This window comes from Triturus cristatus, chromosome 6, assembly GCF_964204655.1.
Source record: "Triturus cristatus chromosome 6, aTriCri1.1, whole genome shotgun sequence".
In the NCBI taxonomy this organism is placed as follows: domain Eukaryota; kingdom Metazoa; phylum Chordata; class Amphibia; order Caudata; family Salamandridae; genus Triturus; species Triturus cristatus.
The window spans coordinates 613,286,988-613,311,690 of NC_140589.1; the positions used below are offsets into that span (position 1 = coordinate 613,286,988).

Sequence of the window (24,703 nt, forward strand, 5' to 3'; positions counted from 1 at the left end):
TCGAACTTTCATTATTGTTTATTGTGTACAAAGAAGGTATCTTTTTTGCACTCTCTATCCATGAATGTATTCCCTTTACCAGATGAAGGCTCTTGGTGATAAATCCATACTACCCTGACTCTTGGTTGATTTTCCTTTTAATGTTCTTATTTGACATACTGTTGCTGGATAATTCATATATGGTGGACATTTTAAATATCTAAATTAATGAATCTGTTTATTTGCAGCTCAGTGATTTCAAAACTCCAGTGGTACTCGATGTAGGGTCAGGATTGATGAAAGCAGGCTTTGCTGGACATGATTTACCCATCACTGTCTTTCCTACTGTTGTAGGATTCACCAAAGAGAAGGTAATTGTGGCAGGACGTATTCACTTTCTAGTGGAATGTGTGCTGAATTCAAATAAACTGTGAAAATTCATGATGCCATTGCATAACGATTTGTGCTTAATATGTGCTTTCACTGCCCCACACGTCCTGAAACTTTATCCCCCTCTTGCAGGTTCTTTATTGTCCTTTCTTTTTCACTTTGTCATTTTTTTCTTATATTTTTCTCCTGCCTTCCTTCTCTATTTTCTGCTTTTCATTTTTGTTCTGGGTCAGCGTTTGATGGTGAAGAAGAAGTCACTATAACAAACAAGCATTGGTAAATGCAATAGGGTTTGCCCATGTTATTAATATTCATGTTTTGTTGTAAGTTTTATCTTGGTGAGCAGTTGTGCAATATAAGTTACTGAAACTTTAAAAAAAATGTTTTATGATTTGTTTATTGAGAAAGCTAATATATTGTGCAGTAACTGGTGATAATATAATGCGGGGAGATTAGGTAAAGGGCGGAGGACAAAGAAAAAAAACATGCAGAGCCAAGGCATGTTTGAAATGCGTGCAGCCATGGGGAGATTAGGTAACGAGTGGAGGAGAAATCAAACAAACAGAGAGCAACCACTGTGCAGGCAAAACCTAACAAGAATGTTATATGTTTGAATGTTGAGAGCATTTTTTTATTACAAAAGGTTCAGATTTTGGGTTATTCCATCTGGTTGGTGAATTTTGAGTTCTATATTTGAAAGTGAAACTCGAGTTTTGTTTTAGTTCAGGTCAGGGAGCAGCGAGTCAAAGTTAAGGAACATGAGTGAGCAATGTTGCAAGAAGAGAAGAGAGCTCTTCAAAAACATGTGTATTGTGACTCCTGAAGAAGTGTAGGACATGAGCATGGCTGTTGCTTAGCTTTTCCGGATCAAAGGACTCAGATGTTTTACTGTATCTGTGATTAACATTAGGGCAGGATCCAGAAGACCATATTTAATATTATTCTGTCTCAGTTGAGTTCGAAGAGTAGGGAATCTTTTGCTCTTGCTTGAAGACTCAAATGAATAATCAGCTGTGATTATTCTCTGATAGTCTCTGTAGGTCAAGGGGTCTTCCTTTTGTCTCACAGCCTGTAGGATAGATTGGGTATTGTGATAGGAGCTTTGGTACTCACCATAGTACTATCCCTTCTGATGTCTCGCTCTACTCCTCCGTAGCCTCGCCATTCATGGGAAAGAAATGGAAAGCAAGTTATAAGGAAATGTAAGTGACTAAGGGACAGGCAGATGGGAGAGAGGAGACAGCGAAAGGGTAAATAGGAAAGAAGAGGTGAAAAAGTATAAAGAGATAAGAAAGGCTGTTTGCTAACCCCTACTAGGAACTGAAGGACTACCCCGACAATGAAGCAGCATGGATGTTGTGCTTCTTTCTATTGAGATGGAGACCCGAATCACACAACAAGCACAGATGGAAGCAACCCCACACAAGAGTCACCCTCGAAGAGCCAGTGAACATTCTCATACCGACTGCCACTCAAGAAGTATGCGGAGGAGTGCATGTCCTGTGGGCTAGAGACACTATCAGGGCAAAGCAACTAACCTGAGGAGCCTAGTTGTGCCTTGCTGCAACCCAGGAGGATCGTGGTGCAGTCAAATGGGTCTAGCAGAGCAGGTGGCAATATTATCGAGGGAGCATGCATAAGGCAGTCGGGACAAGAGAGCGGTGGCTGCGCGGGCATCAACATGAAGCTGCGAGCTGTCCGGTGCGGGTTGCACTGCCCGGCAACAGTGCAACAATAGGTGCCCACGGGAGAACTGTAATGGAGACAACCAGTGGGGCTGCAGATCGATTGTGAATACTTCCTTAAAAGGAAGCAACTGCACCATATGCTGGATGGCTAGATCTTCAAAGCCTTCCATGAAATTCGAGGCTGGCTCATAGATGTAGGGCTACAAACAAGCAAACATGAAAGTGAGGGGCTTCACATACCAGAGAGGGCGCCATGAAAAACATGCAGACAACAAGCACACTTCAAATGCGTGCAGGCAGGGAGAGATTACAAGGATGCTTCAAATGCGTTCAGGCAGGGAGAGATATTAAGTAAACCTAAACAAAAGATTTGATGCAGACAAAACCAAATAAAAGAGGTTCCACCCACCAACCGAGATGAAAAGGAGTACTTGGGCCTTCGGAAGACTGATAACAGCAAACGCACGAGGAACATCAGGAAATATTGTGTGACAGCCAATAGAAATAGATGAAAAGTAAGTGGCAAGCATGCGAACCAATAAAAGCAAGGGCGGGATGTAAGTCCTTTTAAGATTTATATTAAACACAATAGACTTCACAGCGCAAGCGCTGTGCAGGCGAATCATTAAAAGGAGTGCCAGCATCTCCCACCTGCAACCACCAGCAGAATTTAAGCACCAGTCACAATGAACACATTTTGTTCTTTTTCATTTGGAGAGCTGTTAATGTTTGCAGAATATGCTGTATTCAAATTTGTATTTTTATTGTTTTACAAATAGAACAATTAACAATGTTAATCAACATGGTATTGCACAAGATCTGTTTCAGCTTAGGACTTTTAATTAATCTTCTGTCTAAATATATTGTGTTTATTCTAACTAACCACAAACAGCAGCTAGAGGAACTTGGTTATTGAAAATGGATCATCTAATAAATCTGCCTACTCATATATTCACAGTATTAATCAATGGGGATACCCAGTATCGTGCAGAACCTGGGGACAATCATGTGAAGCGAACAATGGTTCTGCTACAAGTTTACTTAACATCAAATATAACTTCAAAGTTATCAATCCCTTTACTTACTTGGGATGTCACAAATGTTTCTTCAAAATGTGTCTAAACACATGGTGATAATACACTAGCACAAATTAATTGTGACATACACTAATTTATTAGGTCAAATCAAAAGATTAATCATGGAAAAGCAAGTATTACACATAATAATTAAAGTGAAAAATATGTGACACTGTGCATTATTGTGTATAACGTACAAACATCATGACACCTACATTATGAACAAACACAAATAACAAAGTAAAATTCAAAAATTATAGAGTGAAAAAGTACATATATTCACACATAGACCTGTAATTTCTTTGTACAATTTATAGGGTCACTGAGGAATGTTTTACTTCTAATTAGGCGTCAACGTTTCGACCCTACTAAATCTTGTGCTTTAGTGTAGCATAAAATGAGGGTCTTCTTCAGGACTGGAAATAAATTGGTGTGTAGCCTGCATAATAAAAGGGGATTTGTAAATTTAGGAATCACATGTGTCTAGACTGTTTATAAGGTGAGACTTATAGCATACGCTCACCTCTTCCAATGTGGTTCACAAAGAATCCAAATTAGTAGTCAAAGAGCACAGTCGTCGCTCTTGTGGTAAGAAACATTGTCCAGGATGGAGCTCAGAGTAATTCTAAATTAACGTAGACCCGCGTTTATTAATGTACTGATAGAATTATAGTTAATTAAAAATTAAAAATGCCATTGCAGGATACTGACCTATGTATGATTTTCAAACCACTGTTTGGAGATATCTGTGGTCTTGCACTTCACGGGCTCTTCGATGTATCTACACAAAGAGAGAACCGCCTCGTTGGTATATTGGGCCTAAATCAGACAGAAAAAGGGGTCGTGTTTGACCAAAGAGACTGACCTTTAAACTTTGTTAAACGTGTTTGGCATTTAGACGTTCAGCTCCAGTTCCGGAGTCTGCTCTTGTGGGCTCTATGTTGACAAAGGAGATCATATTAGTGTAAAGTGAATCGTAAAAGCGGATTATCATCAGGTTAAAAGTAAAAAGTAATTTACCTTTAGGCGGCTAGCATATGGCATCGCCGTCGGGCTTTCCAAATTGCCCTGTGTTACGGGTAGAGACACAAATGGAGTCACGTATTCTTCCGTAGACTCTCTGTGAAATTAAAAACCAGTTTCAGTGTGTGTTGAAACGTTTCATATTGAAACAAATAGACGAAGGAAAGCATTCCTTCAGCGCCAGCCGGCAAAATACCTGAAAACATCTCGCAGCCCGCGTCGCCTATGAATTGTCTTCTCCTAAAGGGAAATGAGCTCTGAATGCAAGCTTTTATGTTTTATGTTTTCTCCTAGTCAGGCATCCTCGTTGCCCGCTAGGCACATTTGGTGTCCCTGTGCATAGTCCAGCTCAAACCAATTCAGGGGCTTCCAGCCCCTGCTCTGGCGTGAAACTGGACAAAGGACATGGGTGTAGCCACCCCTCTTTCCAAACCCTCCCATAGGTGGGTCCCCAGTGCTAGTCCAACCCCTTCCTTGGGTATAAGTAAGGAATCTCTGTAACCATAACTTTAGATATCCCTGGACGAAACTCTGAAGCTGAATCCTGGAACTTCGACGCTCTACTCAAGACTAGAGGACTGAAGAAATCTCCCTTGGGGTCAAGGAGTGACTCCCCTGCTTGGCAGGCACCAACAAAGCAATTTTCTGGTCTGCATTATCGAAGCTCCTGCCAGACTCTGAAGTATTTGCAGCCCAGGAAGAGGATTTCCAGACATCTCAAAGGCTGACCCGAGTCCCCAGCAAAGCTGAGACCCACAGCCCTTGTGAGTAGTGTGGAACCGGAACTCCTGGTCACTGTGCATTTCTGCAAGTGCATTGACTTCTCGACGTCACTTGAAGTCGTGCTTGGGCTCACTTGTAGCACCCACCTCGAACACTAAATCCACCAAAGATTGTCAGCCTAGTCACTCCGAGTGACCCGTGGGCTGCCATTTTGTGTTTCGTCTTGAGGTCCCTTTGTGATCCCTGGTCCGCTGACTGGTGGGTCCCTGAGGGGGTAACTTTGTATTTCCTTGGGCTTCCCTGGTTGCTCCAGAAATGCCCTGACTCTCAACCAAGTGGTGAGTCCCACAGACTTTGCTGGTCTGCACCGAAGCATCTTTCCCGTTTCTGCGTGGGTTGCTGTTGCCAAGGCTTGTTGTGTCCAATCTGGGCACCGACACTGCAGCACTCGACATCCTTTGTGAGACAGCTCGAATCCAGCTCCTGATTGTCCTCGACGCCTCCTGGTCCTCGTGGCTAAAGAGTCAAGCTTCACCTTCTTCATCTGAAATCACCCAACATAGGTGGGCACCTGCCTATCGCCTTCCTGGTCACTGGCTAGTGACCCAGACTCTGTCCCCTCTGCTTTCAGGTTCTTCTCATCTTCGATCCAGGCTTGGATCTCTTCGGACACTTTGCATCTTCCCGGCAGCAGCACTTCTTCGCCAGCTCCCATTGAAATCGACGACGCGACCCGACACCAAAAGACACCTATGCACCCGGCTTCCCTGGGTGAGATAACACGAGTACTCCGGTGCCTCCGTGGGTGCTAGCACTAGAACCTCCTAAGTCCAAAAGGGTTTGGTCCCGACTCAATTCTAAGTGTCCCTAATCTTTAAAAATCTAACAACGACTTTCCCCTTTGAAGCTAACGGGAGCTCGCAGCTGTGTTCACACACTGCACACGTCCCCTGTGGGTCCCCTGTGTCATTACCTTGGGTGGTTCCTTGGGGTCCCAGGGATTCTACAGGCTATAGGCCTTGTGTCTAGTTAAGTTGTGGTTCTTATAGCACTATTTTAGTATATGGTTTGGCTCGCCCCTAGGGCCTGACGTGTAATTGTGCTATTTTACTGTGATTATTGAAGTTTAACTTATGTGTTTTGACCTCTAGTCTCATAAAGAGACTAGGAGGGTGTGTACCTGGTGTGGATGTCTTTCATTTAGGCACTCAAGTGATTGTAGACTGGTAAAACAAGCTGTTTTACATTCGTTCAAGACTTAGCCTGAAGGCTGCTCTCCATAGCTACCACTAGGATAGCTTTCAATAAAGGTTGTCTTTAACCTATAACCAATAAGGGGTTGTTTGGACTGGTACAGGGTGCCCACTATAACTAGTGGACAGTATATACCAGGCCAACTTCTCACATAACAGATCACTCAAAAGGAGCCATATGGAAAAGAAGTAAGCACCTGACATTATCCTACTTGGAGAAGAAGGAGAGAGGAAAGAAGACATGGATGAGCTTCACAACTCCATGCTACCTTTTAAGGTAAAAACTTGCCCTAACCTCTGTGGTGTAGTTGGTGGTTCCTTAGCTCACTTGCAACTACAGTCAAAACTATAAAGAGGCAAACAACACACATAAGTGGGTGAAAAGGGAATAGAAGAGTCTGAGAGAATATTAATCTTGTTCTGCTTGGTCCACACCCATCCTGTGGACATGCCTCCACAGTCTGATTACATCCTGTGTGCTGGATTTGATGTACTGGGCTTAAGATCACTGTGGTGGAAAATTCAACAAGTTATACAGAAAAAATGTCTTCACTAAGTATCAGTCTATATGTACACTATCGACCTTGAAAATCCTCATCAGGTTATATATCTGCTAAAGAGGCCAGTACTATGAAAGAAAAAGGTGCAGTGCTATATTAGTTCACTACATAAAATGGCTCACCCTTCTGCATGAGTCTCCGTTATCCTGTCATCACTGGTGCTGTCGCTGCTACTTTGCACGCTAGCTGTTTGAGGCGCTGGACCAGAAGCGTATCTCATACAGTGAAGTTGGAGAAATTGTGTGTTTGAGATCTCCCAAAAAGCACTGTGGTGTATGCAGCTGAAATACAAGGTGTGTGGGGTGTTGGAGAGATATATGCTGAAAAGTAAACAACATTGATTAAGCTCATGAAATCAATCCAATTATTGAGGTCTCTGAGTCCTATATAAAAAGATCGAGAGAATACTGTCAATAAGTAGGTCAATGAGTTGACCACAGTAGAGTGGTGGGGCGCTGCAATGAATGCAGGTGCAGGCTAGATCATGACAGTAGGACACTCACTCAAGGTCCACAGGGTACAATTGTGACTGGCGCAAACTCTTGTTTATTCTCTTGGTCAGCTGCACTGGTGTACGAGTGAGTGCATGTATGTGACATCATGACATGTGTGCCAGGTGGCACACTGCATCCCTTCTCAACTCAGACTGAAGAGGAACCCAAGAATCCAACTGTATGTGGACTGTGTATCAAGTTTAGCAAAAGTGGTATCTAAGACGGTCTTGAGTTTTGCCACAGATTGTACCTGGTGTTCCCTCTGTTATTCTCTTGTGGCCTGGAGGCTGGTTCCATGCTACTGCAGTGGGCAAACCTAGCTGGAGATTGGGAAAGGTATCATGGGTTGGGGCTTGAGCAGGCTTCTTCTGAACATTACAACTTGAGGCCTTCCTCATGCTTAGGTCGAAAGGGTTCTGGATCTGGATCTTTAGCCATTCTTTCCGTTGTTTAAACATTGATATTTTCTGGGTTTTGTTTCACCTCCTTGTCTGGCAGTGACTATTGTCTCTTCCCTGGCAATGATGATCCAGAGACCACAGTTGAAGGGGGTCTGGAACTTGCTTTAAGGTATGTTACATGGGTGGATGTGCTTGACTTCTGACCTTTGAACCTTGCTGGCATAGTTGCTAATTCGGGTTTTCATTTGCTGACTTCATTAAGGATTCAGCACTCAATGGGAGCTTGTGTGGTGCTGCTGAGATGATATCCCCTACTGGCCTGTCGAACCCTTGGTTGGCTGGTGCTATCTTTGTAGTACAATGCCATGAGGTGCAATACACTCTTACAAAGTGATGGCTGCCCCTTTTGACGTTGTTCAGCTCTACCCTTATCCATAGTGTTTTGTTGAGGGTACTCATGGAACCAACAGGAGGGGATCTTCTGGTGAAAGAGTCCTAGCTGTTAAGATAGGCCCAACATTTTACACGTTGGAGATTTGCTGTCTGTTTTGATCACCTGAGGGATGTCATACACTGCAATGATTTTTTGTCTAGCTAATGATGGACATCTTCAAATGCTGTGATTTGAACAATTTCTGCTACAGACCCCACTCAATCAGGCTTCAATGACAACAAGAGATGGTCCCTCGTTGAGAAGAACAGAAATCTGCACTGAAGTTGGTGCACTTGGATTCACCGTCAATTTTAATGATGGGCAGTTCAGGGCAACCAGTGACTTTGCACAGGACACAGTTGTTTACTGTCTCTTCAACTTGAGTATTCATGTCACTGTACCTTCTCACTGCATCTTGCCTTGTTCTTTGCTATGCCTTGGTGACGTTGATGTGCAACCTGAGTTTCTTTTTCCCTAAGTGACAGGGAACTATGATTTTCTGGCCTCTGTAAATATAGTACTGTCCTCAAACAGGAACTCCTAGGAAGTAATCTGGGTTGAAACAATGCACAAAACTCCAAGGGCCTCATGCTGTCAGAGTCACATTAATCCCTATGGGAGCCTGTGTTCCGACCGACAACACAGGCTCCTATGGAGAATTGGGGTTTGTGTGTAAACCCTGCACCCTGTGGCCGGCACCCCACGGCGCCAACCACACAGTGCAGGGTTTTGCAGGGGGGTCCATTAGGTAACCCTTCGGCCCCCAACTGGAGGCGGCAGGATGAAGGGGTACAATCCATAATGAATCACCCAAGTAGAAATTTCTAATATCACGTTACGAATGTCTGGTATAACCAATGTGCATTAAGATGCTAGTCTAAGACACATTCTTATAAACAAATAAGGTCAAAATACAACAATTCAGAAAACACTGTTTTGGCTATCTTTCTGGTTTGACCTTGAAATAGAGATAACAAGGCACTTGTTCCAGACTGATGTTGCATCAGGTGTCTTATTGATGTGTATGTCTGAGTGACTTGACACTTTCACAGGCTCTTGGGGGCAAGCGACATCTGTGTCAAAGGCAAACTTGTTGATAATTTTGCAAAAATACATAAAATGGAGTCTCTGCATGCTCAAGATGCTGTCAGGCCTTATGGTCTTTACGTCTACATTTTAGATTATTAGAATTGTTGAAGATATTGTTTACATGTGTAGATTCACAGTTAAATGCTTCAGTAAGCCATGATGAGTCAGGGCTGCTGTCCTTCATTTTCTGTTTATTAGATTTCAACAGTAAGTGGAATCTACTTACATTTTTATGTTATATAATTTTTGGGGAAATCCAAACAAAGTCCCTCGTGAGTTGAAAGTACTTAGTCAGTCAGACGGGAGCAGTGCACACAACCGCTAATGAATCCAAAGTTATTGCTTGCCATTCAGAAAACATGCCAGTATTCTTCAGCTGGTACACTTAAAGGTCATTCTCTATTTTACAGGGCTACGGCCTTTCCATCATAGCTATTCATGCTTCAATAATGTTGAAAAAAGTTTGTACATGCATCTTACCAATTATTATATGCAATGCCCTGCTATATACATATTAAGGAGAAGTATGTCAGATTTGAATTCTTGCTATTGGACATCATCCTAAGGACGACTATTGGACCTTGCAATTTGACAAGATGGTATTGACATTTCCATCTAAGTCCTCATCTAGTGTGTTACAACCCCATGTTGAGCCCCAGTGGGCTTTCTTTCACTTTTGAGACTGCTGTGATGTAATACAATTCACTTCACCCCAAACACTAGAGTAGGTACTCAAGTTCAAGACAGAGGTGGCATAAGTTAAATCTTGCCTAACTAAGTTGACTAGAACAGTTTTTTTCTTGCGCCTATTTCTCAGCAGTACCTTGTCCCATGTTTCACATCAGGGATTACAGATGCTGGCAAACTTCCTTAGAGCGGTAGAGTACCGGAGAGTGTAGCACCCCACTGAAGATCGCAAGTAGGATTAAAAGCCCTGTATTTAATTCTTATAATTGCTCTGTGTAATATTACCTCATGCTATGTGATTAAAGTGCCTTTTTACACAAAATATAAGAATTGGGCTAGACAAAACTTTATGGTGTTTGTTTACTGTTGAGTTCTGAGTTCTTGCTCCCACACTACTTCCCAGAGAAGCCTTTTACTACTTGCCCTCGCTATGCTGAAAGTCAAGTGCAGAAATGGTGTACCCTGTATGCAAATCCATAACAGGGCGGACCCCAGGAAACCAGTCATAAACAAATCCATCCACCATGGTTGGACCCAGTGGCTGTCTTTTCCCCATGGTCTCTCGAATAAGGTCTGATAACCCACTTTCTTTTTAAACTAGTGATTATAAATCCTTCATGTGCCTTTCCTTTTAGGAATTAAAATGAAACCTGACATTTCAGTCATTTTCAACTCATAATCACCCCAAGTGACAGAGCCTCTTTCCAGGTCCATCTGTGTTTTGCTTTGCCAAATACCTCCAAACGCTATCGTAATCTCAGATTTTACCCTTGCTCAAGGGCAACACACCATCTTGCATTAGGTAGACCTTTACCAGATGCAGGTAAAATGTCTCTCATTCGGGGAAGGTGCAGATATAGAAATACCTGTCATTATAGGGAAGTAATCACACCCTTTTCATTCAGGAATCTCAGATTTTTAGGAATCGCCCAATCTTCCATAATTACAGAGTTAATCAAGTATCTAGACTTCTAATATATAAACCTAGCTCATCCAGAGAAATTTCAATTTGAATGTTTCTCTTTGGTTTATTTATTTTACACAACACAGCCGATTTAGGGTTCTACTGGCCCTAGCTTAGGCATACATTTCTTGAAATAAAGTTACCCCCTAAAACAAATGCGATTGTCCATGTATGTTTTTCATAGGTACTCAACATGTGCTCCAAGTGCACTCAAGGTTTCAGCTGCATTTAACCTAGAATTTAAGTAGATAGTTATGCAAGCTATTCTCAGTATTTGTGAGCAGTTAGACGATTCCACTAGAATTTCAAGATTGCTCACTAGTGTGCTTACTTACTGACCTTTTAGTGATAAAAGTGGATACACCTCCTACCAGCCTATCGTGTTCAGCAGCGAAACCTAACTCAGAAAAACAAATACAATGCTTCATGACAGAGGGGTGTTGACGCAACAAGTCTCCTGTTGCACCAAAATCCTACAGATTTTAACTATTCCTTCAATATCATTTAACCCAGTCCATTGATGAAAGCCAAAATTATACCAAAACGCTATTTCAACGCTACTCCCCTCAGTGGACCCATGGTCTAGTGAGTGACATTTTCACCCCTCAAATTACCAGAGCGGACTGAAAGGCCCTCATTATTCACCCTCTCTCCCAAGATTTTCTCATTTCTCATATTAGAGAGTCCAAGGTCCTTTGACACATAATCATATTATTGTCTCTTTCCTTATTATTTCTGCCATAGATGGTCATGTAAACCAACAGAGTTATTGTACACCTCTGTCTAGATATCTGTCTGCGTCAAAGCATCGCTGAACTCAATTGTGCCTTGTTCATGGGATTAAGAAACTTTACATTGTAGGTTTTATAGATGCACCCTTTTCTCCTACTAAATGCTCCTCCTTTCAGACCTTTTTACAAACCAGAATGGAATACATTTCAGTGGGTGAAGATTCAAAGTTATTCAAGTTTTAGATAAACTATAATCCATATTAAGCCCATTTGACAGACTGGAATAAGTACATACTTAATCCACAACACATAAGCATATAGTTGCGGAGCATGGCAGGCACAGAGGATAGGTCTGCGGCTGTGGCCCCTGCAGTGGCAGAAGGTGGAAGGAGGTTTGGGCTGCAATGCCCTAGAGGTGACACAGAATGAGGCTGGAACTGTTTCTAAACTGCATGACTGTGAAGCCACCCATTCTATAAACTGGATGAGATGTAGCCAGCGAGACAAAAGGCCCTGAGCTAATTATGCATTGATCTTGGGTTCTCAATGGTTGCAACGAGGAAAACGCAAAGTAAAGATGCAGATCTTTTTAATCCATTGGACATTGGCATTTAAAGTGTTGGATAATGAATTTGAGCATAGGTAATCTGAGTTTACAGGACTTGGAGAAACATTTATTTTTTATTGCAACCATGCACCTGAAAAAGAAAAAAAAAAGAGAAGAAAAAGTATGTTGCTGACTAAATGCTCGTAATAAAAATAATGAAACATGGACATTTAGGCGGGCTGGTATACATAGCACACTATGTACTTTATTGTTTTAAGATGGCCATGAGGCTTAGAATCAAAATGGTGGTCATACAGAAACGGTATTTATTATAGAATATTATTGTTTTACTGTTCTACAATGACCACCACGCTGAACCTAAACTCGTGGCCATCCTGGAAGAGGGAAACAATGATTCTGTATGAATATTACCATTCCAAGATGGCCACGCAGTGTACAAACAGTGGGAAGGAAGGCTGTGTTTCACTGCATTCCATTGATGCAGCCCAGCAGCACTGGATGGGCAGCTGCTGGGTGCTCTGAGTGGCCCAATCTCACTAGCTAGGACACTGCAAGGTGCTGGTAAAATAAAAAAAGAGCAAACAAAGAAAGGAACAGTGGAAGATGAGTCGTTGAACTCTCCCATTTGCCAAAAGAAATTGGCACAGAAGCTAGCAGACACTAAGAAATATAAACAGGGCTGGACTGGCCTTAGCAGGCATCGCGGGTTTTCCTGGGAGGCTGAGGGGGGGGGGCTGGTTTTGCAGGAGTGGGGGCCGTTTTTTGTTACTGGGGGCTAGTTTTGCAGGATTGCTGCAATCTCGATTCCAGTAACAAAAGCTGTAGTGCTTCACACTTGCACCCCACCCCCCTCCCCAGGGGTGTGCGGGAGGAGGGGTGAGGCTGTTCTACAAAATTGCCTGTGCTGCTTTGGGTTCCCAGTCCGGCCCTGAATATAAAGGAGTGACCCATGAACCCTGCCAATAAAGCACACTTGTTTTAAGGCGGTTGCATATATGATGAGACAAAATGCCATCCCTCACAAAGCAGTGGAGCTCATGGCTAAAGTGTGTTGTTGACACATGAGCCAGTGGCTGAAGTGGGCCAGCCCATTACCCCACGCTGAATGCTATCCTGGAGCTGAAGCAAAATGTGAAAAGCATCAAACAAACCAATGACTGAAGAGGGCTGACACAATGCCCCTCTGTGTATGCATAAGAATGCTCACATTCTTTTTAGGATTTTTTGTTTAGTACAGAAGCCTGGCAGACCTCTAAGGTTAACAAACCAGATCTAATAAATGTTTCGAGATATATGCATATATTTTGATTTTTTTTAGGGGAAAGACTCAACCTGTTTTGACAACGAGATCTATGTCGGGCATGAGGCTCAACACGCAAGAAGTACTCTCACCCTGAAGTATCCAATTCACCACGGCATTGTGACCGATTGGACTGACCTTGAAAAGGTACATTGTTCGCTTAAACTATTGTTTCACCTTGTTCCATATTCTCAGTGATTGGGCTAATTTGCAATTGGCTATTTTTCTTCCATTCCCATTCCATCCACGTATTTACTGCAACTGATGTTGTGAAATATTCATAGTTTGTAATGTGTATTCTTTTAAAATCATGAAATGTACTGTAAGCAAAACAATGAACATTTCTCAATTTCTGCTTGGTATGTGTGAGTTACTGGTACCTATGCATTACTCCAGACTACTAATGATAGCATTTCTCTCATTTTCTTTCTCTGTGAGAGAGATGAAGATTCCCAGGTCTGTGCATGAGTTGCTCATGCAGTCGATATTTTTATTTTGCAGTCTGGGACTTGTAATTCTGTTTATCCATTATAGAATCAGGGCTATAGGTCCTAGAATGCAAAGTAAAAAATATGGACTAGAAGAGCCTCAGAACAGTATTTTCCCAGAATATTAAGTCTTTTTCCAGTTGATCAAGTCTCATTTTGGCAAATCTCTTTAACATGGCATTACGAATCTTATTGACTAATACAACCTCAATGGCCAATTTAGATACTTTTTTCAATTAACTTTGATTTTTAGATAGCTACTATTAATGACTCAACCAATTAGATTTATGAAGAAAATGAATTATGTAAATTAATTTCCTGATAACGAGCTGGACACAAGACGACGAGGAAAGTGTTTACATTCCTAGGTAAATAAAAAAAACATTATGGAAAACAGTAGTTTTAATGGAAACTAGTTGTCTAAAGACTTGCCAAGTTTCTTTATCCAGTTGGGCCTCACACCACATTCACTGCCAAAATATCAACTTGAAGGCTACAAGGAGCTGCAAGACGTGACGACAGTGGAGGATTTGTAGGGCATTGTTGTCCCTGTGTTTGCTGTTTGTTGATCATGGTGCCACAGGCCATTAATGTTTTTTTCTTGCAGATAGGCACGTATACTGGTATACTAAGGTTACAGGAAGGCTCAAAACACTCGAAACCCTTATTTTATCCTTGTAAAACATATTTTATTCTAATTTGTACCATTTATCATTTCAAAACGAATATGATTATTTCAAAATCTTTGAATTAACATTTTTGGAAAATGATTTGTTACTAACTTCATTTCTATTAAAAAAAGCACCTTCTTCAAATTACATCTTTCATATATATGCAAATACAAAACTAACACATATGTTCCTGTTTTACTCATTAATCGCAGCCATCAAAGATATTTCATCAAAGCCGCCCTTTCTATGTGAACTTGCCTAAACAGTGATTACCCCAAGTCATGAGGTAGCCCCAAGTCATGAGGTGGTTACGGACTAGTTTGAGCCCCATCTACCAAGAACTTTTTACCACCTCCCTGAACACAGGACTAGTGCCTTCTGCACAGAAAATGGCTAATGTCATCCCACTATTTTAAAAACCTAATGCAGACCCAGAAATACTTTCAAATTTCAGACTGATATCTTTCCGTACAGGAGCTTCTAAGATCTTAGAAAAGACAATTAACGTCCAGCTAATGTCATTGTTGGAAATCTCTAACCTTCTTCCCCCTTACAATCCGGTTTCAGAACCCGGCTCAGCAATGAATCCGCGCTGATGGAGATTACAGACTCCATTAAATTTACATTAGATGCCGGGTACAATGCCGCCTTGATCCTACTGGACCTTTCGGTAGCATTCAATACCATCTCACATGAGAGCCTGCCATGCCACCCCGCCACTATTGGGGTAGATGGTAAGGCCTTGGCCTGGCTAGAATCCTTCATAACGGTACAAAAGGGGGTGGTGATGGACGGAGCATCAGAACCAATCAAACACTCACACCCAGTCAACAGATCTGGGTTTGATCCATCACCGTTCTTTAGCCCACTCTGCCACCCCAGTTCAGACATGGCCATATGCAAATCAGTCTGACCCTGTGCCTCATGGGAACAGTCCAGCCCGAACTGCCAAGCATGCCTTCCCTGGACCGGAATCAAGCTTCCTAGGACCGGTTTCTGGCATTTCAGCCGTCTTCAGCCAGGCTTGCTTGAATCCAGTGGCAAAGTGAGCAAGGGACTCACGTCTGAGCATACCCTGCCAACTTCCTTCATAAGACACAGGGAACAGGCGGTCTGGCTCAAACCGTTCCACTCAGAAACAAAACCAGTCAACTACGGCGTCTCCCAAGGCTCAGCCCCAAGCCCTACTCTTTTTAATATACATATGATTCCGCTGGCACACCTTATAGAAGAATCCCTCAGTATCAAGGTGGTATGATGAAGACACCCATCTGCTGCTAACATACAACTGAAACGACCATGAGGCTAAGAACACTTTTCAGCCTGTGTGACGGCAGTATTGGTTTGGCCCAATCCAATGCACCACAATGCAACCCAGACAAGATGGAGGTCTTAATATTTGGATCTGACCCCAACCAAGGTTGATCAGGGGCCTGGCCATCCCACTGTCTCGCTCCCACCCCTACTGACAGAGTGAGAAATCTAGGGGTCATAGTGGACAATCAGTTAACTCTCAAATACATTTCTGTTATGGTCAAGCATTTGTGCCAGATCCTTTGAATGTTGAGGACATTTATTAAACTTTCACCCTAGAATGCTAAAAAAAACGTGGTCGAGGCACTGATCCTATCCAGACCCGACTACGCAAAAGTGCTATATATGGGACTACCAGACTATTTGAAATATAGACTATAAAAAGTTCAGAACATGGCCATTCGACTTCTATATAAGCTCCCAAAGCACACCTTAATCACTCACTACCGCAAACAGGTACACTATTTACCAGTGAAGAAGAGGATCATCTTCAAAGCACTAACAGTGCCACAATCGGCCTTCTATAAAACGGGCCTTGCCTACCTGCTAGGTAGATTGACCAACTATTGTCCGCAAAGAGCATTGCGTTTGCAATCAGCTAATTTTCTATCCGTCCCACGCACAAAAAAGAAAAGGTGTGGTGGCTCTGCCTGTTCACTGTTGGCGACCAAACTATGAAATGATCTTCTGTTTCCCCTCAGATGCCTATTAGACATAAAATTATTCCATTAGCAAATGAAAACCTACCTGTTTAAAGAATAATTGATAACGAACCTCAACATTTTCCACGTGCCTAGCGCCGGGACACTCGTGGAGTAGCCGCACACTCTATAAATCCCTTCAATCATTTATTGAGTTTAAAAATGTTGATGCACATTTTAGTGAAATCTTATTTCATAACAACCTTCTTCAGAACAAAATAGCTCTTCCCAGTTTCCCAATTCTCTCAAAATGGTGGCAAAGCAACTTTTTCTTGTTCCAATCAGCAAATAAAAAATCAAACATCAAATTTAGATAAAAAATTGTATTCTTTATCATTTATACATTAATTGGCGGTATAGATGGAAATTCATAATACATCTTTTTTATATCTATTTCTTAATAATTAGCAGCCTAAGTTTTGCATCCTTATCTCGCAACTATGGAAACATCCTGTACATACCCACCCATCACTGCACACTTCCTGAAGAGACTCCTGACAATACAAAATTCAGCGGCAAGACTTATCCTTGACCTCCCCAGAAGGACCCACATCACACCCCATCTCAAGAAGCTACACTGGCTATCGATTCAGAAGAGATGCCAGTCCAAGATGCTAACCCAAGCCTACAAGGCCTTGCACCATGAAGGACCAGCATACATCAATAAACAACTGACCTTCCACTAACTGACCAGACACCATTGATCCGCCTCCCTCTCCCTTGCAGACACCCCACAGAACGCCGAACAAACTACGGAGGACACTCCTTCTCGCACGAGGCAGCCAAGGCATGAAATAACCTCCCCTGCACCTCAGGACTGCACCAACGCTCCAGCAATTAACAAAAGAACTAAAGACCTGGCTGTTTGAGTGACTGGACCACCACGCAGCAGCCAACATCTCCAGCGCCTCGAGACCCTTACAGATGATGTGCTGCACTCTATAAATTTGTGATTTATTGGTTGACCCATATAATACGCTAATGACCTTTTAATTTAAAGCTAATACAGACTTACACATTCAGTAATGAAACAAAAACAATGATTGTATTTACTTCTAAAAAGTAATAACAGGGGCCTAAAGACACTGAGTCACACGGTATTATTCTGTTAATCAAAAATGGAATCATTGTCCATCTGTAAAACATAGGGACTTAATAACTATACTTATACTAACTACCCCTACCGCCATTACACCATAACTTCCAGTATCTTCCGTAATCTAAAGAGTACTGATGCGGCTTACCTCTTCTGCTTAAGATAGTGATACCGTCTGCACTTGCTACCCAGTGCACAAGCACCATTAGGACGATGTCCTATTTATTTTCCCACAGTTGGAATGACATGTTACAGCCATAAGGTAAATATCTTTATTTTGAATTCTTCGTCACGCAGATTCTTCATCTTATAAAATAAACCCCAACTATCACACAGAATGCAGACATTTTAATTTCCATCAATGGGAGTTAGGTGGCACCTAAATGTGTCTTGCCATGGAGCCCCATCACCGCACGAGATGGGCCACAACAGGTCGGCATAGTTGCTTGGAACATTGTGATCATTTAATTTTTATTTTAATCCAGAAACTTTAGGGTCCTGGTCAATTTATTATTACAGTCATTTATTTGGCATTATTCAACTATTTCTGTGAAAAATAGAATTCAAGTAGCACGTTGCAGCTGAAGTTCGGCACTGTGTCAAGTACAGAAATGTATTTGCAGTGACCTTTCGCCATAACACGTTTGGGTGATGCGTAGAATTAATCTCAAAATCCTCCTTTGCATGTCGGCAGATACAATGCAGAGACTTAAAAGGAGCGCGAGGCCAAGATTATGACTCCCAAGTACTGGGGCCATGACTCCCAGCCTCCCAGTAAGTCATTTGAAAGGTGGTATTAAAAGACTCTCCCACCCATTCAGCCCAGGATCAAGAAGAAACAAATCAAACACCACAAGCCTCTTCTTCTTCTTTGTCTACTTACAAGCACCAAGATTCAGAGTTGAAGCAGCCCTTGCAAGAGGCCTGATAAGCTCCTTCTTCTTCACTGTCTTTTCATGACTTCACAAGACTCTCTTAGGTACTGTATCTCTCTCCCATTGCCTGAGAGCATTTGGGCTCTTTCCTGAGGTCCATGTTGAAGGTGTTCGCTATCATGGCACCACTTGCTACACCTACCTTTTTACTCCTTCCCTGCATGCTAAAATCAGCAAAGTATCCAGTTCCAGTTAGTATTGGTTCTCTAAGCCTCAGACCTCTCAAACAGAAAACTACATTGGTGTCTTTGTCCGGCTTCTTGCTGGTGCCAGGTGGATGAATGAGGAGCTGATGTCGCAAGTGGGCTTGATCCTGGCAGTAGTCTAAGCGCTGGTGATTAGTATTCTCAAGATCACTTGAAGAAGGCTACAAGGTTAAGGAGTGCAAGTGGCTTACATTAGCCCATCTTGGTCCAGCATTTACCACAGAGTACTGCAGCCGTGGCTCCTCCGCTATGGTGGTTGAGCGTCGCGCCCACGCCAGCTGCCTCAAAACAGCAGGAAAGGAAAAATAAAATGATAATAAACACGTTTATTATCGTTTTATTTTTCCTTTTCTGCTGAGTCTTTTAGAGGAGGCTATGGGGATGACAGGCTGCAGGAGGAGAGGCACTGTTGTCAGTGAGCATGACGGTTTGGCCGGACGTCTCAGGCCGGCCGAACCGTCATGCGCAATGAAGCGGTATCCAACCCGAGCTGCATTGCCGGGTTGGAGACAGCAGGCGCAGGCTTCCAGTCTAACTGGGAGCACAAATTCACGGCACTCAGGCCAATCCTGTCGCTGCTTTCATACTGCCACCAGCAGCAGGAGAGCAGCGTCAGGATTGGCCGTAATGGAGTCTGGTAGCCTGTGCCTGTGGAGGAAGGAGCAGAAAAGCGTGACGCCACCGGCTGCAGGTAAGTTTTATTTTTTTATTTTGTCATCCCCCGATCCCTTCCCCTCTACCCCGCCACTCTTCGTCAACACCAGCCACTACTGGAGTACTGTCAAAGGCTCTTTGGTGATCTCCTTTTAATGAGTGCACTGTTTGGGAAAGTGCTAAACGAATCTCTCCTTGTATTTCTAATTCAACCTTGCTCATCAGTATCCAGAATGCCGGTGTGCTGAAAAGCTCCCAAGAGGAAGAATTTCCAGTGTCCTACAAAGGTTTTCAGAGGACTTCTTCTGTTTTGCCACAGTTATAACCAAATTGGCTAAAGCCCTGGAAATCATCTAGTCAGCAGAGATGAGCATTATCAGTCAGTCAGTCAAGTACTTTTATTGGGCTGGAAGCGATGAAAAGAAAAAACGTCAACAGATACATACAATCTAGTAAACAATACATCATGTCAAATTGCTAAAGTGCCAGAATGAGTAAAAGTGACATCATATGTCATTTTACTCCAATGACACCTGAGAAGAGACGTCACATGACCTTATCTGCCCCAGGAAATCACAGGATGCAGTATCCCAAAACATGTGATCATTATGAGATCACATGAAGTAACATTACCGGAGTTTAAAAAAACATACAGGCCCAAAAATAAAAAAGCAATAAAAACAGATTCACATCTATTATTGATACCTTCCAAATATAAACATGCACACTGTTGTGATCTGTCAGGGAACAATCATATGCCCATGTAGACCTACAAATGCCCAATTCAACTCACGGTTGCCAAGAAATAGATGTAAATGGCCAGACCCAGTAATAGTTCAAATGTCCAGGAAGAGCTTCAAATACCTAATCAGAAGCAGACACTTGTGTGCCCGCCATCATTTGACCAGGCTCAGCCACCACACATGAAAACATATTGCTGTAAATGTCCATGCACAGCTGAAATATAGGCATAGGTCCAAATGCCCAAGTCTGACCCACAATTTCCAGGCTCACCCACATCATCAGAAATAGCCTCCAATGCCCAAGAGCAATCTCTGGAGCCCACGTACAGCTTCACCTGCAGATGAAAAGTTCTTAGTAGCAATATCCTGCTTTGTATGCATCTCCAGATTCTCTACTACTTTACCAGACACTTCTCTGCTCTTAGGGTTCATTGACGGGTGGTCAATGATGCTGTTTCCTGATGATACAGGTGTGCTACAGCTCTCTGCTGTGCACAGCATGAAAGAAAACATGAGGGGATTTTCAGTGGGGCTTCAATCTATGTGTGCATGATCTGAGCAGACAATGGGAAAGCCAATTGATAGGTAGACTCCCTGCCTCGATGTGTGGTGGGCCCCAGAACACAAAGCAATGCAGCATCTCTCCTCAGTTCGTTCTTGCCTAAGTCCTGCCTGCACCCCAATGTGGTGTGCACAAGGTCAGCATAAGTATTTCAGACCTCTCTCTCCACTAATTCATCAATGGCATGTAGAAGGCTGCTAAGAGTGCTGCAAAAGGTTAGTGAGTATAAACTGCAGTACATATGCCTTGCTCTTAAAAAAAGAGCCATACCTTGCTAAATCGTGAAATACTTTCATATTGTCATTCAGTACCACTTCCTGAGAGGCGTAGTTAAGGTGATTTTGGAAAAGGGTGGAGAGCTGCATATGGATGCGTAGGTTAAGGCTTTAGTTTGGCTTCACTGTAAAAGGTTCTGAGGTCTCTATATTTTCCTGCCTGGCACTGATCAATTAAGGTTAGAGCCTATGTTGTGAGTAGGGGACTGGCAACGTTGAAGAGGGATGTGATCATATAGATATTATGATCAGGTCAGTAGACCCTGCTGGGGATGTGTTAAAGTCATCCTAACTCTGGAAGTCCTTAGCTAGCATGACACATTGTCTAGTCCCTGTAAACATCCCCCAAGGCCAATTTTGTACCAAGTTCATCTGAGAGAGATTCACAGTAGAGCTGTCTCCACTCTAACACAACACTAGGCAAACACGTGCTCAAAGGAAGAAGCTCACCAGTGGAGCTATACATTCTGTGAAAGCAGATAATTTCTGCATTGAAACAAAAGGAGATCTAATTGAAACACTATGACATGAGGAGGTCATTAAAAATCTGGCCCCATAAGTAGAGCCGCAATATTGTATTCATGCACACGTTTGTGTATTTATCCTTGCAGCACACCTACAGTAAATCCATTTTGTTGGACAGAAAGCGATTGAATTGTAAACAGTTGTATGACTATCAGTACATATATAATCAAGTTAAACATTGCTTAACCGGATATATACCGATGAACCATGGCTATAAAATCTGACCTCCCTGTAGTCCACATGAAATGAAATTGTATCTGATGTGCACATTTCTGTATAAGTTGTATACACCAGCTTCCAAATCACCTGAATTAAAAATTGTTTAAAGCTTGCATGCATGTATAAAGAACTCCACTCCCACAAATGGTAATTTAGTTAGTTCCCTATAATACACCGCTTAGTGCTAAAGAGAAGATTATTACTGGCGGTTTAATGCCACTGGGGCAAACCCTCCACAGCATACATAATACTTGTTTCCATATTCCCCACTTCTTGGCCAGACCCACTGAGGACCACATCCTAAAACCAATTATAGAATGTGTTTTCACATGGATTGTTCATCGGCAACCCTTCTGTGAATGCTGGGTGTTAGACTGGCATCCTTGGCATGGTTTTCTCCTACCTTTTTTTTGCCTTCAGACCTCCTGAATTCTGTCAGCTTTAGGACTCTACGCACTTTACCACTGCTAACCAGTGCTAAAGTGCCTGTGCTCCTTCCCTAAAACATGGAAACATTAGCTTATATCCAATTTACATCTTTAATTTACTTGTAAGTACCTAGTAGAGTAGTACTACCTGTGCCCAGGGCCTGTAAATTAAATGCCACTAGTGGGCCTGCAGCACTAATTGTACCACCCACTGAAGTAGCACTCTAAACATGTCTCAGGCCTACCATTGCAGAGCCTGTGTGTGCAGTTTTAAACTACCATTTCAACCTGGCTTAGTAAACCCTCTGCCAGGCCCAAACCTTCCTTTTTAATACATATGTAACCCCTATGGTAAGTATTGGACAGCCCATGGACAGGATGCAATGTATTTAAAAAGTAAAACGTACTTTTATGTTTTACATGTCCTGGTAATGAAAACTCCTTAACTTCATTTTTCACTACTGCAAGGCGTACCCCTCCAATAGGATAACATTGGAATTACCTTATTCCATTTTGTAAGCGCCGTTTCCAAAAAGGAACAGGTAACGCCTTCAGGTTTGGTGTCTCTGGAATTGCAATTTAAAATCCTAACTTATGCTGAAGTAGGATTTACAATTACAATTCTGAAAATGGCACTTTTAGAAAGTGGGCATTTCTTGCCTCAGCCATTTGCTGCCTGAAGCATGTCTTTGGGTCACATGACTGGATGTGGGTGACAGTTGGGCTTTGTGTATTACTTCTGGACAGCCACACACAATGGGAAGCTTAGTTGTGATTGGATGGGCTACTACTGGCAGGATGGGGCGGGAGGAGCTGAGCCCAGCCCCACTTACATTCAAATGGTCTGTGTCTTCCTCCACACAAAGAGCTGTATAGATCTATAGTTACTCTGGAGACTGGGCCAGGAAGGCAGGGCACCTGTGTAATTCAAAGACAAGTCTCTAGAAGCTTCTCCCCACCTCTATGGCACAACATAGCCGGACCTCAGACACCAAATCTTCAGTACACTTCAGGACCTGTGGATGTTCTGCCAGGAATAATGACTGCTGTGCTGCTACAAGGACTGCCACACTGCTCTGCGGAACTGCTGCTCTGAAGGAACTGCTGCCCTGCTGTGCTGAACTGCTGCCTGTTGCCCTCTCACCTGGATGAGAACAACTGGACCTGCATCTATTTAACCCAGAGTGATTCCAAGGACTAGCTGGCTGCCCTCATGATCTAAAGCCTCAAGGACATAACAGACTTGCAACAACCTTTCATCTGCACCTGGACTCTGCCATCTGTGAGTCTACCCTTTCAAGTGGTGGCACTCCAGTACTGCCCCCTGGAAGTGGGCCTAAGGTGCTCTGCCAGCCTCTGTGGATCCAGCGGAACCGATGCTTCTCTTCTACTGCACAGTGCAACCCCAAGCAGAACTGATGCATCACCACTGCTGTGTGGTTTGGGCACATCGCAATGATCCACATCGCATCTCCACTTTTCAGAACCGCAGTATCACCACAACTTCGTGACATATCCTCGTCGACTTACCTCACATCCCTGACAGCAGCCTTGACAATGAGACTGGATTCCTCATTGCAGCCTTGCAGCTGTTTGGAACTGATGCACCAGCGCAACTGCGCACTATATCCTCGATGCCAGACTTCGCATCGCAAGCCCTGCCGACAGTATCCTTGACGACGAGGACGACAAGGATGCAGGCCACCACATCGCAGCCTTGTTGCATCTCTGGATAGATGTTTCATTTCGGCTGCACGACGCATCTTTGAGGTGAATCCTTGCAACCCTCTGCAAACCAGGATTTAAGGTACTTTGTTTAGCAGGCCTAACTGGGTCCCTGTAGCTGGCCTGTGCTCCAGCAGGGTCAGCCTCAACTTCTGACTTTGTCAACGACACAGATGACAGAAACCTCCAACGCTAGGAAACGTCAGGCCCATTCACCCACCCCAGGAGAAAGATTGCAGAAATAGCCAGAAGATGGGATCCAACCCATAGACAAAACTTCAGAGAAAAGAAATGCAGACGGGGTCGCATACTGCCCTGCCAACGCAGAGAGGATTTTCCACCAAACACTCACCGCTGCGTGCAACCACAGGCGACGTGAAAACAAAAACCCATCAGAACGGACGCAAGCTCATTCCAATGGGAAGAAAGAAGCGTTTCCATCTGGAACCACCACCCTTGAGCAGTGGAAATTCCCATAGTCACACCCCAACCCTTCCTAAAGGCACAGGCAGTGACAACCAGCACAGAAAGGGAACCCAACGACAAAACCCCTGGACCAAATGAAAGGGGTCCGGCCACCACATGAAGATCTCTGTGCATCCAAGGAGACACCGGAACCTGAGCCTCATACACCCAATACCTAGGTGTCCAATACCACAAGAGACCCTAAACAAGAAGAGAAAGGTGCATACACCTCCAAGGGACAAGGGTCCAGGAAGATAACATCACTTCCTGATGACGGAGTGAGGACCTGGCTGATGCAAAGGGGTGAAGAAGGAGAGAGGACAAAGGCATCAGAGAT

At 43.2% G+C, this 24,703-nt stretch overlaps 1 protein-coding gene across 1 annotated transcript in view; it reads left to right on the forward strand.

Moving 5' to 3' along the window:
• The first annotated feature begins 236 nt into the window (after positions 1 to 236).
• LOC146817632 (uncharacterized) overlaps positions 237 to 24,703 on the forward strand; it is a 68,529-nt gene continuing 44,062 nt past the window's right edge. Inside the window, exons 1-2 of the mRNA XM_085609648.1 lie at positions 237 to 350; positions 13,378 to 13,506. Of these exons, the coding sequence (XP_085465774.1) occupies positions 276 to 350; positions 13,378 to 13,506 (204 nt within the window). The 5' untranslated portion in view covers positions 237 to 275. The remainder of the gene's footprint in view (positions 351 to 13,377; positions 13,507 to 24,703) is intronic.